The sequence below is a fragment of the Pleurodeles waltl genome, chromosome 7 (assembly GCF_031143425.1).
Source record: "Pleurodeles waltl isolate 20211129_DDA chromosome 7, aPleWal1.hap1.20221129, whole genome shotgun sequence".
NCBI lineage: Eukaryota > Metazoa > Chordata > Amphibia > Caudata > Salamandridae > Pleurodeles > Pleurodeles waltl.
The window spans coordinates 1,114,552,267-1,114,565,806 of NC_090446.1; the positions used below are offsets into that span (position 1 = coordinate 1,114,552,267).

At 44.4% G+C, this 13,540-nt stretch overlaps 1 protein-coding gene across 1 annotated transcript in view; it reads left to right on the top strand.

Annotated features, from left to right (window-relative positions):
- Window positions 1–13,540, top strand: part of LOC138246998 (polycystin-1-like) — a 521,270-nt gene that overhangs the window by 386,974 nt on the left and 120,756 nt on the right. The window contains exons 36-37 of the mRNA XM_069201747.1: window positions 8,949–9,124; window positions 11,844–12,046. Coding sequence (XP_069057848.1) covers window positions 8,949–9,124; window positions 11,844–12,046 — 379 coding nt within the window. The remainder of the gene's footprint in view (window positions 1–8,948; window positions 9,125–11,843; window positions 12,047–13,540) is intronic.

The following is a 13,540-nucleotide window of genomic DNA, read 5'->3' on the forward strand; positions in this document are numbered from 1 at the left end:
CTGTTGCAGTTGTATTTGCTTTCTTGACTTGCACTTCCACATTTGGCGGATAGGCATGTTACTTGACTCTACTATTGTTTGTCCCTGAGATAAATGAATGGCCAGTTGCTGTGTCAGTGTTGTTTTGGGCCATTTGCAAAGTGATGTGTGTCCCAGGTCAGTATCCTTCCAGGCATGTCCCTAATACCCCATTCCTATTTTGCAGGCATTGTATTCGTTGTGAGCTTGGGATATTTCTCACAAATATCATGCATCCCATTCACCTTTCATTGTGTTGCAATGTGGGTGATATGTGTGGGTCCATTACAAGCATGTTAACGGGAGGGGTATTTGTTTTAAATGGTACATCCATGCATATGTGTTTTCAATCTCACAACTGTCCATGGCATGTGATCAATGTGAGGGTGACAGTTGAATTATTTGTGATGCTGATGTGGTGTGGCTGTTGTGTGATACAATGTTCTGGACACTTCACTGTCCCTGAAACTGTAATGAGCTTGCATGTTTTATGTGGAGTGTGTTGGTGCACTGTCAGTGACCTGGCCAAATGTGGCATCATGTGGCTGTGTATGGGTCATTTGTTGTGTACAACTCTGACCCAGGACCAAGGGACAAGTGTACTTGGTCTACACAGAGTTGCCTACATACCAGGTAGACAGCGACCCTTCGATCTGTTGGTGAGTTTGGGGACATGGGTAGGTGTGTGGTCTTACCTTCTGTTGCGTCCACGGCGGTGTGGATTTTGTGCTCCATCGATGAGCAGCGGCAGAACGTGTGTTATCGGCTCAATGGCGGCACAGGATGTGTGACCCTGTCTGCAAGTGAGTTCCTTCCTTTCCTTCCTTTTCTGCCAGCTGGGACGGTCTACATAATGTTTCCAGTGGAAACATTGACTCTGATGGCTTCATTGGCCCATCTTTCCACCATGGAAGTCTGCACTGCCTGGCTTTGCCAGCCTGACCATGGCAGTGTTTGGTCTATGGAACCACATGCATTGTAAAACAGTGGTCCGCAGACGCCATGGCAGTCGACGGACCACCAAACTCATAATCAGGCCCAAAGTATAGGATGGCAATATCTTTGTAAACAATATATTATTTTGACAATATTTTGGTGAGTCAATATTGTTTTCCAAGCTATTTTGTCATGGAACCCCTTAGAGGGCGTCTAACCTGGCTGAGATGGAGAGGTGAACAGCCTGGGAGATACTTGCTCACACTTTAATGGGGTGAATTTGCACTTGATGGCAGACTGATATTTGCCAGTCATTTGATGAAAAAAACCTTGATTTACTGCTGCTCACAGATTAACTAATCTTATTAAATTATAGGTGTATAATGTTACAATTTAAATCTCAACATCATGTGTAATGCACTCCAATAATTTGATAAAATAGACCCTGCAATTGGTAACAGTTGTAGACAATGCTAATGTGTGGACATCAAAAAACAAGGTAATGGACGGAAAGCTTGAATTAATCTCAGCTACTGGCAATCACTCGCTTGTATCCCATTCCATTGTTTTTTTTGCCTACCATGAGACCTCATTTTGGACCGAGGCTTATGCAAATCATTCTAGACCCTGCTGCAACAGAAAGAATCCAGCCCGAACTGCCAGGGCACGTCATCCCAGAACACAAGCAACTGAGGACCGGTTTTGCTGATACTGGGGCTCATGAGCCAGGTAAATCCTGTTACACTTAGTGCAATAGAAATAAAAAATTATGGATGGAATGCTTGACTTAATCTCAGTCACTGGCAATTGTTCTGGCTGCATCTAAATTTTTGGCTGGAAAGACGTTTCACAGCAGAGAGAGATATATAGCATACGCTCTGGTCCTGTTTGAACAACAATACATGCAACATTGTTCACAGTTAATGCTGTACAGTCTCAATTGGGCCTGTCAAATAACATATTACAAAAATGTTTATAGCCAGCAAGAAATAGATGAAGATGCATTATGAATGGGGATCCCTCTCTTCTCAGGAGGGCTGGAGAAAGGTCGGTATAGTGCCTTTTCATTCGCACATAGCCATTCCTGTTTTATTGACTACTAACAGCCAGGCAAAAACATCTTATTTAGCATAGAAGGGCACCCCTCCCATTGAGAGGTGGTGGGAATACTGCCATAGCTCACCATAAAGTAGCAGTCTCAGAGAAACCTTCGTGAACTCACAAAAAATGCCCAGAATGAGATCAGAAAAAAATGTAGTCTAATACTGGATGGTTTTTCAGCAGCCCCCCTGGCTCAGTAATACCAATATGGTATTCTTAGCCAATGAAGAGTGTTGTCAGCACAAGATCTACATTTACGTGCCTCCAGGTAAATCCACAAAATTGCTTTTGTATCCCTTACTCCATGGTAACAGTCACTATTGAGGTTTCCATAAAGGATGCTAGCTTTCCCTAACGGTAACCCTAGGCTCGGGTGAAAGGTAATTTTCACATATTGCACCTCAAGCAAGCTTTTAGAATCAGTGTTATTCACACAGAAGGAGAGCTAGCCTTATGAAGAGTACTTGCTTTCATTCAACAGGAAATTACAAGTATCCAGACGCCAGCATCTCTGAGAGTGAGGGCTTGCCTTTCAAAAATTATTTGTTATTCTTGGTAAATGCTTTACATTTGTCAGTTTTGTTACCACCTTGGCCATCAACTCTGTTGCATGGATAATTGCACATTTGCCAACACATTTGACTGCAAGCAAACTTCTTTTTCCTTTTGTGTCTCTCCTTCGCGCTCATACTAATGGCGGCCGTGGCGCTTTGAATCCACTTGCCTATGTCAGCTGTTTTACTTTTAATTTTAAATTTATGTGGCACGAAAATTCCAGTTAGGAATTTACAACGCGAATAACTCGAGCAAACACGAGACCCATTGCATTGCAAATGCTTGTTCATTTTTCCTGTTTGGAACCCCCCACAGATCCTGCCATGCTGAACAGGAAACAAAAAGTATATCAGAACATTCACTTGAAAGAAGACAGACCCTCTGTGATACTTAGACCGACAGTCTGATCTCGGTGGGGCCATTGATCTAACATTTCAGCCAGTGAAGCCAACAGGCCCTCTGTCCGCAGAAATATGACAGTTATTCCAACTCTAAGTAGAGTGGTACTCCCTACAAGCTTGTGGCAGAGTACCCTTTGCACCAAACTCAAAATAAGTCCTTAAATCTGAGTTAATCCAGACAGACACCAGTAGGATAATGAGCTAAATCACCACTTTCCAAGGGACTTGCTCAAGCAACTTTCATGAGATGCTCGCTTGCTAATTGGTTCACCCGTCACAGACACTCAAGCAGCCCCTCACTGACTTGGCCAAGGGAAGACAAAATCGATCTGTGGTTACTTCTTTTCATACTTAGAAGGAACATAGGCCAGCAGATTGGACTGGATTGTACCTTCCAGTGTAGGGCAAAGTTGATTAATATGTGGTTGGACTCCTTTTGCCATGGCTAAAATACAACACTATAGAATGCACCCTGAATAAATACTACTTAAGGGGAAGGTGTTTTTGCAGGAAGTACACTTCTCAAGAGAAGAGATATCAATTAACAAACTAAATACATCTCAGTTTCAAAGGGAGTAAGCAAGATGGAATGTGTCATGCATTTGATAATGTTATCAACTGAAAGACAGACATTTACAAAGCACACTTTGAGTCCCATACACACCTGATTCAGAAACCCATTTCCATAACTAGTTTAACCTATGTGCACACATAGCTTGATTTAGGAGTGTAAATTTACATTTGGTGTTCACTAAACAGGGCTTGACATTTGTAACTAGATTTTCTCACAAAAGGCTCAATTCATAAAGTTATTACCATCTGTATATGAATATTTAAGGACCAGAATGGCTGGATTTATGCCCACTGGGTATCACAGAAGGATACGTAGCAGCTGTAAATCAATGTACTTCTACATAATTGTATGCCAAAGCTACATACAATTACACCAAAGTAAATCCCATGCTTGGGGTGGGTAGTGAGAGCTACAAGAAGTAGTTAGCCTTGTGAGGTTTTAAACACCTAAAACATGTCTGTGAAAGGTCTGTGTGTGGAGATGCATCATGCAGCAGTGGTACCAAGGTGCTACTGTGGCTATCTAACGTCCTGCATGGAGATGCATTGCTCAGTGGCGATTCCAAGGAGGTGCAGTGGAGATGTGATTTCCTGCATGGAGATGGGTTATGCAGTGACGGTTCTGAGGGTCTGCGGGCTGCAATGAAAAGTCTTGTGTCAGTGATGCATCATGCATTGGTTTTAATGCAGAGTCTTGGGAGGCGATGTGTCATTCTGCTTCAGTTCTACTGGAACCACAGATGGGCCGGCAGAGCATCTTCAAGCCCACTTCCAAGGGTCCAGAACTCGGTGTAGGAAGCTGGGTCTGTTTATATTATATAAAAATGAGATATAGTGTGCACAGAGTCCAGGGGTTCCACAGAGGCTTCACAGAGGCTAAAGTAGATAATACTAATGCTCTCTTTTGTGGTAGTGTGGTTGAGCAGTTAGGCTTATCAGAGGGTAGTGCAAAGCATTTGTTGTACACACATAGACAATAGAAGAAGCACACACTCAATGACTTAACTCCAGACCAATGGTTTTTATGTAGCAAAAATATATTTTCTTAGTTTATTTCTAGAATCACAAGATTCAAGTTGCAGGTAAGTACTTCAATAGATTCAAATTTCACACATATATCAATAGTACTTGGTTTGAAATCAATAAGCTATACAGTTTTTGAAATATTGGCAATTATCTGTTTTAAAAGTTGACAGTGTAATTTTCCAGAAACAGTTACTGGGGGGAAAAAAAGTACTTGACTTACAGTTCCAGTCTCTGGAGGTTAGGATGTCCACAGGTTGGGGTTCAAGTTAACCGCAAACACTCATCACCAGCAACACTGGGCCGGCCGGGTGCAGAGGTCAAAGTTGAGGCAAATTTAACATGGGCTCCTATGGAGACTGGGGGCACTCGTTTCAGATCTGCTGCTTGACTTCGGAGGGCAGACCTGGGTTTAGAGGAGCAATGGGGGGGCCACAGGTAGGCACCAAACATACACCCTCAGTGGCACTGGGGGGGCAGAGTGCAGGGTGCTAACAAGGCGTCAGGTTTCCAATGATTCTCTATGAGAGGAACCCGTGGGTCACTCAGATGCTGCAGGTGAGGTCCAGGAGGTTGACTCGGGTAAACCACTGGCTGGACAGGGAGGAGGGCCACCTACTGAAAGTAGCTGCACCGGAGGTCAGGTTCTCCAAGGCCTGGGGGCTGCGGGTGCAGTGGTCTTGTAGGCATCAGATATCTCAGTCCAGAGCTTTCACAGTCAGGGGTGTCCTCTGCAGGCATCGTCATGTAGGGGTGAAGATGTCAACCCAGGGTGGGCACTTGCTTGCACTCGCCTGGGGACCCTCTCTAGTCGGTTGGACCACCTGGACACAGGCCGTGGACGTCGGGTGCAGTGTGGTCAGGACTCCTGCATTTTGAGTGGTGCTGGAGTCCTTGTGTGTTGTTTCTTCTTGGACAGGGCCGCTGTCCACAGGAGTTCTTGGTCCTTTTGGGTGCAGGGCAGTCCTCTGGAGTTTGCAGAGGTCGCTGATCCCACTTGATATGTCGCTGTTCTTGTGCAGGTTCTTTGAAGCAAGAGACAGGCCGGTGAGCTGGTCCCAAGTCAGTTGTCGTCTTCCTTCTTCTCTGTTGGGGGTTCAGCTAAGCAGTCCTTCTTCTTAGCTGTCAAGTCGCCAGGAATCTGGTGAGCTGGGTTCTGGGAAGCCCTTAAATACAAGATTTAGGGGCATTACAGGGGTCAGAGGGCAGTAGCCAATGGCTACCTTCCCTGAGGGTGGCTACACCCTTCCTGTGCTCACTCCCTTTAGGGGGGGCACATTCCAACCCCTATTGGTCCCTGTCTTCCAAGCCAAGATGGAGGATTCTGCAGGGAGGGGTCACTTCAGCTCTGGGCACCTCAGGGGTGGTCCCAGCTGAAGTGGTCACTCCTCCTTGTTTTTCCTAAGTTTCCCGCCGAACTTGCAACCAAAAGTGGGGCTTTGTCCAGGGGATGGGCATCTCCACTAGTTTGAGTGCCCTGGGGCACTGTAACATGAGGCCTGAGCCTTTGAGGCTCACCACAGGTGTTACAGTTCCTGCAGGGGGAGGTGTGAAGCACTTCCACCCAGAGCAGGCATTAGGGGGGGTGCTAAGGGGCGCAAGAAAAGTGGCGCTGCACTAAGTGCAGCGCCACTTTTCATAAATATGCCCTTTAATTTGACTGCATGTCTCCCATCCTGCTAAACCTGCAATGGTTCCCACTGAAGAGCTCTGGAGCTCAATTGATTACTGCCTGCAACATGCACACAGCTTCTGCTTGACTCTTCTCACACCTGTCTCTCTGGAAAGCTCTGAGCGGTACATTTTTAGGGAAACTACACTGGTGCTAGGGCCTAGTTAGCAGGATCCCAGCACAGTCTCCGTCAAGTCAGCATCAATATCAGGCAAAAAGTGAGGGGGTGGGTGGTAACTGCAACAAGGGCCAGTTTCCTACACTCGGGGGATAGGACTCAAAACTGGCCGAATCCAGGCACTGAGTTCAAGGTTGAGGGAGTCTGTTCTGTTCCTGAGGCTCTGATCAGAAGGCCAGCCAACTAGCCAGGACTTTGGTGGCCCTGGTTCAAAGATGCAGGTCCAATCCTTCACTAAGGCAGCAGGGTAGCAGGCAACAGGGCAGCAGGACAACAGAGTAGCAGTCTTTATTACAAAGCAGCACAACAGTCCTTCTGAGTCTTCCACAGGTCCAAAGGTGTACTGAAGAGTTGGGTCTGAGGGTCTAATATGTATGCCTGATGCCCACTTTGAAATCGGAAACGTTTCTGGAGATTTCCACCCCAGAGGTGTCTGGAATTTCTTGCCTTGCTACCCTGAACCCAGCTTGCCTGGGGTCACAAAAGACTAGTGTCAAATCTTTTGTGAGTCTGCTCAGGCAGAGCCTTTGTGATGTGCAAGTATGGCAGGTTACAGCTTCTCCCCCTCATCAAGTCAGAGATGGCCATTCCTGCCAACACATATGCTTCTTTGTCTCACTGCCTGTGAGCAATACATGAAGGCCAGCTGCACCTAGTCGTGTGACCCAGGATACAGGCAGCAGACACCAAATAGTTGGACAAGAAAATGTCAACTTTCTAGAAGTGGCATTTTCAGAATTTTGACTTAAAATCCAACTTCACTATTAAAGAGAGTTTTCAATTACAGTCCTTTAGGCATCTCACTCAATATTCCTACTTGCTTCCCAATGAAAGTTAGCACATATTAAATGCAATAAGTTAACCTTCTATGGGAGAGTTAGGCCTTGCAGTAGTGAAAAACGAATTTAATAGCCTTTCACTACCAGTACATGTAAAAGTTAAAAGTCCATGTCCACAGTTTTAAACACACTGCACCCTGTATATGGGCTGTTTAGGGCCTACCCTAGGTGTGTCTTGTAGGTATTAAAAAGGAAGGTTCAGCCTGGCAAAGGTTTATTTTGCCAGGCCAAAATTAGTTTAAAACTGCACACACTTTAGCATTGGTTAGCAGTGATGAAGTAAGCAGAGTCCCGATACCAGCAAAAACAAATTCAGCAAATACTGAAGGCTGGGATGCAAAGAACTGGGGGAAAACCATGCCGAGGACATCAAGATCCATGGCACTTGATTGCTTTGTGTATTGGAATAGATTAAAAATCTCCACCAATAAATAGGAGTATATTTACGGATGAAGCTTTGAAGATTTAGAATGCGCTTTATAAATTGGGCACATATTGTTTTTTGCGTTAATAAATCAACATATAGGGAGCAGAAATAAATTGTTCCAATAGGCGGATGCCCTGGGAAAGTTTATGCACATCTAGAAACTATTGTGGTTTTGATATTCCCAGCCCATTTCATGGCCGACTCACAGGAACAAAAAAGTGGCAACATTTTAAAAAATGAAAGTGAACAACAGTGCTCAATTTACACATGTGTAAACTTAAATTATGTACACATTTATCAAAAACTAAAAATGCTTAATGGTGATAAATGAAATTCACGAAAGAATCGCAGGAGTAATTCTTGGAAATTGTGACTGTCACAGCTTCTGAGGCACGCTCTTGGAGACTTTTTTTAAATTTCTAAAAACAAATATATCCTGAATGCAGGATGAAATTCCTGTTGTTTGTGAATCTATTACCACAAAAAGCACAACAGGTGCAGTTTCAGTCGACTAGCACAAATATGTAAGGCATCAAGATGTAGCTCAGAACACACTTTGTCCAACAATGTTTTGGAAATGTAGGAGTGTGACAAGTGCTACTGAAAAACTTATTTTACTACTTTATTTTACATCAAATTCTCATGCTGAGTGATGTTCACTGCAAGTTACTTTATGTAAACATGGAAATCTATAACAGATTCATGCTGCAAGATCAAAAAGAAATGTTATGCACCTCTAAAATGAGTTGCTCAGCATGTTGTCTATTTTTGATTTACATATGCCACACACACTGTTGCAACAAGTTAAAGTCACTCTTGAGTCAGAGAGGCGTTCCTAGATTGCTGTAGAATTCATGGGTAGTTCAGTATCGACAAACGCACGAGCTGACTTCCTTAGTTGTTTTGAAATTTGTAGACCTATTCCAGGACTAACCACTTGATTGCTGTCGTATTTAAATCAAACAGCTCGTTAACAGGCACTGATATATAGTATATGTAGTATTGTAACTACGTAGATTTTCCTGTATCAAAGAAAGTAAAACTTCATGTCTTCTTATTTTTCCTTTTTGTTTAAGTTACTTTTATTCAGCCATGTTTTATGTACTTCATATAGCCGATAATGATAATAATGGCTGAGTATCTATACCTCCCTTTCCAGCTTATCTATGCACTGTTCTTCGGAACCCTTCCTTCTTCCTTCACGACATCGTCTCCCTCTTTTCAGCCTTGAAAGTCGATGCAGTAGCTGGTCAGATGCCGCAAAAGAGCAGGGCCGGAGCAGTTGGAGCTTCCTGCGCAAGTCCTTCTCTTATACGTCTATGTTGACCAGCATGGGCAGCTTCCTACTGGCGGACGTGGAAGCACCCTCTGTCGCATCAACCTCCTTCTCCACAAGGATTGGTGAGTGCCCTTCTCATCAGGCCGCATCATTCTCCATCCATATATTTGTGTGCCTTCCATCCCAAGCTATGTTGCACCTCAACCACATCTCTCTCCATCCACACCTGTGTGCTTTGAATTCCAAGTGGCACTCCTCAAGTCACATCCTTCTCCCAGTGTATGTGTGTGGGCACTCTCCATCTCAAGCTGTCTTCTTCTTCAGCTGTGATGAGTACCCTCCTCCTCAAGCCACATCCTTCTCCATCCATATCTGCAGTGCAGTTTGAGCCAGTGATTGCTGATTGGGGCACATCAGCATTGATTTTTGTGGACCAGAACCTATTTCTCAGCCGATTTTGATCTAGAGCAAGAGAAAGAAAAAAACGAAGGGGAAATGTAGGAGGAATTGAAAAGTCACAAAGATGGATTACCTTTGACAAAGGCAGAAAGCAGGGATGAAAAACCTACAAAAGTGAGCTAAAGAGGCAGGGAGTGCCTGTTGGTGGATACAAGAAGCATGAGATGGCATCAACACTATGCAGCCTTGGAATTCAACACCCTGACCTTTGATAGTGTCAGCAGAGGCCTACTGAACAAAAATCTGGGCCCTGGCACTTATCCCTTTTACAAATTAAGCACTGCATATCGGAGTATGTCTTCTATCAAGAGCTATTTTTTCTCCAGCTGCATCAACAACCCTCCGTTTCAGTTACATCTTTCTCCATCCATACGTGTGGGGCCCGCTGTCCCAAGCTATGTCCTTCTTCGCCTGCACCATTCATTGTCCTTCAACCCAGCAACAACGTTGTCCATCTGCATCATTAAGTATCCTCCAAATTGGTAACTAGCCCCAAAGCACATCGTTCTTCACCCTTGGTGGTAAGTTCCACCCTTCACAGCCATTTATTTTTCCTCGTAGATGGTGGTGTGGCCTCTCCACCAGTTCCCCATTAATTATTAAGGGCCTGATTACAACTTTGGCAGACCCACGCAAGGACCGCCAAAACCACGGGGAGGATGCCACTGCCATGGTGGTGACATTCCCATCCCCCCCATTCGTATTACAATGTTCCCTCTGGGCTGAACTGACGGGATAATTGTATTAGGCGTTCCTGCAGGCTGACCGGTGGGAACAGTGCTACGATATTGATCTCAGCTTCAGCTCCCTAGAAGGAGCTGAGGCCAATATCGTAGCCCTCCATCGCCCTCGGAATGCGCACTGTCTTCAAAGCAGACAGTGTGTATCACGACAGTGCTGGGCAGAGGGACCCCTGTATTGCCCATTCCATGGGCATGCACTGGCTTTCCACCAGCCTTTCCAGTGCGGGGATCCTGCCATGGAAAGTCTGGCAGAAAGTGGGGTTGTAATCAGAGGGGCAGCACTGAGTTCAGCGCCGCCGTGGCTGGTTACAACTCCGGCTGACGTCGACCCATCGGGAGCCATGTCCCCGGTGGAGACGGAGATCCCCTGGTGGGTCCACTCGCCAGGGTTGTAATGAGGCTGTCTGATCGCCACAGTTGAGGTGGTCCGACGATCACCGCGAGGCTGGCGGTCCTGGGACTGCCAGCCTCGTAATGAGGCCCTAAGTCATTTGACCTTTTTTGGTTGTTGTCCATATCTCTAAATGCCCTCATTGCCCAGCCTTATGATTTCCAATGGGCATCAGTGAATCTCCTCCACCCTTGTATCCACCACTCATGTCAGTGTCATCCACTACCATTCTTCTTGTCCACCTTCATCAAGTAGTCACTCTGCCTCTCTTTTCATCCTTGTAGAACAATATCAGTATGCATCCATGCCAGTGGCAGCACTGTGTTGGCCTCCAATGGGCTTTCAGATCACTGAAGAGTAAGAAGACAACATTCCATTATCATTTAGGTGTATTGACAAGAAACAGGCCTTGAATAACAATGCCAAGCCAAAAATGTATGCTATAAAGTTGTTTAATGCAATGCTGCTGTCCTATGAGGAACGTGAAAGACCAGGATCAAGTTTTACATTGGTGTTAGTCATGTTTATTGTATCTGTTCCAGACATGTGGACATCACAGATCGCAGCGAAGCTTCCCATTCCAGCAACATTTGGAATTATCTTGCTTTACTCAACTGTTCTGAGGAGTTTTATGTTTTGTAGACAGAACAGAAGGAGGATTTCAGCAGAAGCTGCCAAAATTCTACATTAGAAAAAACAATGGTTTGCCTATATGGATGACACCTGGAGAATCCCTTAGGCCTTGAACTTCACCCAGTCTGCTCATGATAATTAATACGCAGACTCTTGGTCCAGCAGTCCATTGCAGCACACGTCTACCTCCCCTTATGAGATACTTGGGCGTAGGAGCAGATTGTGGGTGATTATCAGGGATGAAAATAAAGCTACTTGCATTTGTCTCTGGAGTGGCCTCAACACAAAATGTGTAGCTGTAACCTGCAAATGTGCAGCCCCAGTCTTCGAAGCTATCACATGCTGGTCTGGTGCTACAAGCGTGGGTTCTAGGAACTAGAAAGTTTACCTATGTGCTACTCATAATTTACATTTAAATGATCAAGTGATCAGTGTGTTTGCGTTTTGACAACATATTGTTGATTTATTATATCCTATGTTATTTAGGTGTCTCTAGTACTTCCACTGTCTTCATTCTCTTTGAGTTATAACCCCCTCTCCGACACCCTGTGTCATCTGCTCTTAAGGTCGTTGATTGCACCTCTGTATCTCTGAAGTCCTTGTTCTCACTTGCAGGTGTCCCACGGGGGCGTCCCACCTGGCTATTCCCACCATGGATGCTGTCGGTGACGTATACTATGCTCTTTCTGTGTGTGGCCCTGTGTATGAGTATCCTGGTACTCTACGGCTCCGTACTCAATGAACGTGCTGTGCTGATGTGGTTCATTTCCTCTGCCATTGCGGTCCTCACATCTTTCTTCCTGCTAGAACCATTGAAGGTAAGTGAATGTGTTCTGTGCCAAGCGCTCATTACATAGGTACTACTACACCTAGTGCGGAATTGTGAGGACTGGGAAACCAAGCAGCTCATTAACATGTCAAGAGCTCTTCCAGGAAGTTATGACAAGGCAGTCAACAGTGAAAAACCAACCGTATATGCCTCAAATGATTATGAAAGACACAGTAAATGTATTCCAAATAATTAGGGCTTTGAATGTGAATGGGTGTTACAACAAGATTTAAAAAGAAGTGAATGAAATAATATAAACAATGGTATCAATGCACCATGATTGACTTTTACAGCTGGATCCTACTGACAGTGGTGTTAGGCCATATTTAGAGGGGAAATTAGAAAGCAAAGAAATGCGTTTAAATGCCCACTATCTTGAGAAACAAAACTCATTGGTTTATGCTCATGGGTAGGTGGTCCTTTCTGTGATGCAATAAAATAAGGTGCATCTGTGATACATGGTTCAAACTCCTTAAAAATCAAAAGAGTAAAATTTCAGGAATTAATCTTTATTGGAAGGTGAAGCTTTGTTTCTTGGCTGCTTCACTCTGCAGGTGATTAATGGAGGCTGAAAAAATGTTGGGTAACTAAGGTAAGTGTATACCACCAAGATTATTTAAAATCTTAAACTCAAGACAAGAGCAGCAAGTACAACAAGCATTTTCAATGCAACAGGTCTCGCATTTGCTCGAGTTAGAGCTATTAACGTTGTAATGAAAAAAAACGCAGCGCGATCGCACTATGTAAAATGCAGCGCAGTTGGCCTGCATGGAAAATAAACAGATAAGGTCGTCCGGAGACCATGCTGAAAACAACGAGCCTCGTATGTTTTTAGTAGTTTACCGGTGCTGTGTAGGTGGGCTAAACACTGGAAAAGGCTTGACGTATGCATGCCTTCCACAAATGAAAGCAAGCAGATTTTAAAAGGCAAGCCCATGAACCAATGTAAGTGACTGACGTGACATGGGCGTGGTTGGAAGCCCAAAGAGAGACTATAGAATGGGACCCGGAGTGCTTTGCTGTCGCCCATAAAAATGGGTGATAAGACAACAGTGCTCTTTGTTACAATTCCAAACAATTGTATACAGGTGCCTTCAACCCATATATAGCGACTGATTTTTTTATATGTGTCTTTCAAACAAGATATATAATCTCATTAATAAAATCCATTCATCAAACATCAACTTCTAAGTCCAAAATCTTCTCAAACGATTTACCAATACGTGTTTTCTCTAATGGGCAATAAGCTCAAAGACTATGTCCGAGCTAATAGAACACATTTAATGCTCGAGCACCTCGTTTAAATGTGATAGTATATCTTTCACTGAGCTCACGCAGGTCAGTGATTCTGTTGTTCATTAATGTAAGGCGCCAATTAGCCATTGAGTGCAAAAATAGCGTTCCTTTTTACTGTGTTAATTGTGCCTTCTAAGTTCTGCAGTGCAGTTAATATTCCTTTTCATTTATTTCAATTCTCTGCCCT